The sequence below is a fragment of the Mercenaria mercenaria genome, chromosome 1 (genome assembly GCF_021730395.1).
Source record: "Mercenaria mercenaria strain notata chromosome 1, MADL_Memer_1, whole genome shotgun sequence".
NCBI classification, from domain to species: domain Eukaryota; kingdom Metazoa; phylum Mollusca; class Bivalvia; order Venerida; family Veneridae; genus Mercenaria; species Mercenaria mercenaria.
In genome coordinates this window covers 44,800,533-44,804,599 of record NC_069361.1, presented here as the reverse complement: position 1 = coordinate 44,804,599, position 4,067 = coordinate 44,800,533, and the positions used below count along the sequence as shown (strand labels likewise).

Sequence of the window (4,067 nt, the reverse complement as noted above, 5' to 3'; positions counted from 1 at the left end):
TAACGCGTAATTTCATTGGTTATTTATTAACCTGTATAAATATTTGTTATATCGGGAAGAAATATTTAGATGAATAAGTTAAATAATAACATAGCTACGGTACAAGTGGCCGGTTAGCTCAGTCGGTTAGAGCGTCGTGCTAATAACGCGAATGTCGTGGGTTCGACCCCCACACTGGCCAATATTTTTTTTTTTACCTTTTTTTACTCTCAGAGTTACAACACATTTTAACAACCCACTTTGACTGAATTTTGTACTTGGTCGAAGATTGTAGGTGCAGATGGGAATATCCGGCCTCGACAGTAATTGTTTAAGGCGGTAACAGTCACCCGAGAGCCGGATATTCCTATCTGCACCTACAGCCAGTGATAGAATGTTTTTCTTGCGTACCATATTCAAGAAATAATTCTAAAAATAAAATCAAACGAATGACTTTCTTTTTAGAACTATTTACTTACAGCAGCGTATTTAAACAAAGCGCGGGAAAACAACGTCCGTAAACAGGAAAGACGTCATGACGTTTCAAAGACAAATAACAATGTTTAGTTCAGGTTTTGTTTTATCACTAGTAGCGTAACGTTATGTAATTTTAATAAATTTGCGCTTTTTGAATCGAGAAATAAACTATTAGGGAAAATAGGAACTATCTAGGTATTGGATTTTTATTCCGTTTTATGATATAAACTTTAAATTCTACATATATGTAGTTCGCAATACGTCATTTACAGCACGAGAGTCATCTTACACTCCGGAGTTTTTCAGCACCGGTGAAAATACCGGAAACCTCCGTCTGATATGCAAGAAAGCACTATCGTCTACCTAGCCTAAGGACGAGTTGTACTTTGTGCTGGCTGTGATTCAACAGCGACAGGTCATTGATTTGTTGAGTTCACCACATTATCACTTACTTTATTACAACCAATACATGCTTAACAAATAAAGAGTTTCTCAAAGGTTCAAAGTAGCCACACTTGCCCTATATATACGTCGGTTGGAAACATTAGTATTATTGCTGACAGAATTTTCTACAATGTTCTGGGATATATAATAACACTGATCGATTAACTGACCAATTCAAACAGTCTCTTTCCCGAAACAATATAAGATATAAGTGGGGAACTCTTTGTCAGCCATCATTGCTGAAGCTCCCTTCTTGGCTTCCTCTGACAGGGAATTGTCCATAATAGTCCTTAATCAACTCAGTTCATTTTCTTACAGATCATTTTCTTAATTCAATGTTATGTAATTTTATCGATTTACTTTTATTCCTACATTACTTTATGTAACTTATTTCACGAATTTTAACGGTTTTATTTTCTAGAAGTATTCATTTTCTGGGAACGCTTTTTATCTTAGGTACTTTTAAAGATTTTTATACGACATTTCCCTACAACGGTTAACTTAAATACAAGTGCATTTCTTTCAATAAATGAACCATAAAATCATGATAAGTGTGAGCAGATAAGTGTAACTATTTTTCTGCCTGTCAAGTTTCAGAAATATGCCTGACGCTGGACTCGAACACACAACTCTGAGATTGGTAGCTACACGCTTTGTCCGCACAGCTACCTGCACGTACGATATTATGTCAATTATAAAATATATTATATATATAACATAGTTATATCGCTATGTAGGTTCGGACATCAAAAATTAAATTACGGAAATGATACGGAATAGGTCAATACTTAGGACAATACGTACAGGACTTTGTTATTGATAAAAGCTTATTTATATACTTTGAGTATACAACTTCCGAGATATAGAGAATATTAGGTTACTGTCTGATAAATTTAAATTTATTAGGCGAGTTGAAGAAAATATATTAGGCGAGGCTCTGCCGAGCCATATATTTTTTCGCAGACGAGCCTAATAAATTATTCTATTTATCCTACCTGCTCAGAAAATTGGGGGAAAAGTCGTTGGAATGAGCACCAGCGTGCAGACTTGACGTCATATTTGACGTTTGTAAGTGCAATTCAATTTGTGGATGAAACTGAAAAATTACAATAACTTTTTTGTTTCTGGATAAAAACTTTTGATATTACCACTTATTTTCTTAGTTAGGACATTTCCAATACAATTGTAACAGTTTCAATGAAAAAGTGTTTTCAAAATTTCCGGCTGAAGTGCTGTAAAAATTAAAAATAGCAATAACTTTTTTGTTTCTGGATAAAAAACCTATGATTTGACCACTCATTTTCGAAGTTCAAACATTTCCAATACAACGGTGGCAGTTTCAATGCAATAATTTGATAAAATATGTGATTTCAAAAGTTCCCGCAAAAGTGATATCTTGACACTGACTAGATAAAGCAAAGTTTATTAGGCAGGCCAATTTTGTGCTATATCTTGTATGAGGGTAGGATAAAAACTGCAAACTAGTTCTCCCCGGGTGGCAACCTTCCGTACCTGAGTATAGGAGTAAGCCATTCTAAAAATAAATAAAGTAGCCAGTTTGTGGCCTGTTTGCCTGTATAGTATTAACGTGCCCGCGAAATGATGGTTAAGTGACTGCAGAACGGTACTTTCTCTTTGATGTCATTCATTCCGTTCTGTTTATGTGACTATTTTTCTTTTTATGTGACTGTTAAAACAATAAAGAGAACAATGGGGTGTCACATAAAGACCGTTTCGTTAGAACGTCCGATCGAACGTCCGAGGTAGGACAGTGTACAGTTCCGGTTCACTAACTAAATAAATATTTGTACATGTACTTTACTCTTCAGATTTATAGGCTTCATAAAATTTATTTACTGTCAGTGACGCAGTGAATGCGGTTGGACTACGAATATGGACACTTTATACTTATTCGTGGTGATATTTTCCACCTTTGTAGTGTTCGCAAATTCCCAGGATCCAATAATAAACGGCAAACTGGGTGAAATTGTTGGAAAATTGAAAACTATTCAGTTAGGATTACCTTACCAAAATGTACACGAATACCTCGGTATTCCCTTTGCCAAACCACCAGTTGGGGATCTGAGATTTCGCAAGCCGGAACCTATGACGTCATTGCCTTCGCCGTTTTATGCGCAGAGTCACAGCGCATTTTGTCCACAGATTGCTTATCCAGAGGTTCCAGTCGAACAACAGAACGAGGATTGTTTGTACCTTAATGTATATGTTCCCGAGCGAACAGCCGATAGCACATCTGGACATGCTGTAATGGTTTGGGTATATGGAGGTGGGTTTCAAGAAGGAGGTGCAAGCCAGTATGATTTTTCTACCCTCTCTCTAGCGGGTAACATAATTGTAGTTACTATTAACTACAGAGTTGGCGTATTTGGGTTTCTCAGCACTGGAGATGATAACGCGCATGGCAATTATGGTCTATGGGACCAACATTTGGCTTTCAAATGGGTTCATGATAACATTGAGGACTTCGGAGGAGATACTCAAAGAATAACAATAGCTGGTGAATCTGCCGGTGCTATGAGTGTTATCCAGCACGCTCTTTCTCCGGGCAATCGAGGATATTTCCAGAGAATCATTGCCCAAAGTGGAAGTATGTCCGCACCTGCTATAAACTTGGAAAGAGACGGATTTAAAGACGTGTTAGCCATAGCTGATAGGTTAAAATGTGAATATTACTCAAAAGATGAGTAAATGCAATGCTTAAGGGAGAAAAGTGCAGTTGATTATCTAACCGTTTTAAAAGAAGTGGGACACAGCGTTTCCTTCAATCCAGTAGTCGATGGTGACCTGATTAAAATAAACCCTCAGAATATTGCAAAGATGTCTGAACTTATTGAAGGTCGAGGATTAGAAGAAATCGAATTTTTCCGCTCACTGGATATTTTGAGTGGTTTTAATGCAAACGAAGGAGTGTCTTTATTTCCTAATATTATGCCTTTACTGCCGTCTGAATTGGACCTTGCACAAACAGAGTACTTGCAGCCATCACGCGATGAAATGAGAGAAGTGTACTTGCCCGTTTTGATGAATTTTACGTATCATACAGCATTTGCACAAGAAATTATGCAGCTAGTCGAGGCCCAGTATACGAACTGGAATAAACCTAACGACTACAACGCCATTCGCCTACTGGTAGATAAATTCGGAGG

The 4,067-nt window shown here is 37.1% G+C and overlaps 1 protein-coding gene and 1 non-coding gene across 2 annotated transcripts; both read left to right on the top strand.

The window, feature by feature from the left end:
• The first annotated feature begins 107 nt into the window (after nucleotides 1-107).
• On the top strand, nucleotides 108-181 carry Trnai-aau (transfer RNA isoleucine (anticodon AAU)). Its single transcript has one exon. It is a non-coding gene; the product is annotated as a tRNA-Ile (tRNA).
• Nucleotides 182-2,635: 2,454 nt separating this feature from the next.
• Nucleotides 2,636-3,770, top strand: LOC123540327 (juvenile hormone esterase-like). The gene has a single exon (XM_045325259.2). It carries the CDS (start codon nucleotides 2,794-2,796, stop codon nucleotides 3,607-3,609), a length of 816 nt encoding a protein of 271 aa, XP_045181194.2. The 5' UTR covers nucleotides 2,636-2,793; the 3' UTR covers nucleotides 3,610-3,770.
• The last annotated feature ends 297 nt before the right edge of the window (nucleotides 3,771-4,067 follow it).

Coding starts and splice junctions, on each gene's coding strand:
- LOC123540327 (XM_045325259.2), top strand. CDS start 2,794: ATGGACACTTTATACTTATTCGTGGTGATATTTTCCACCTTTGTAGTG.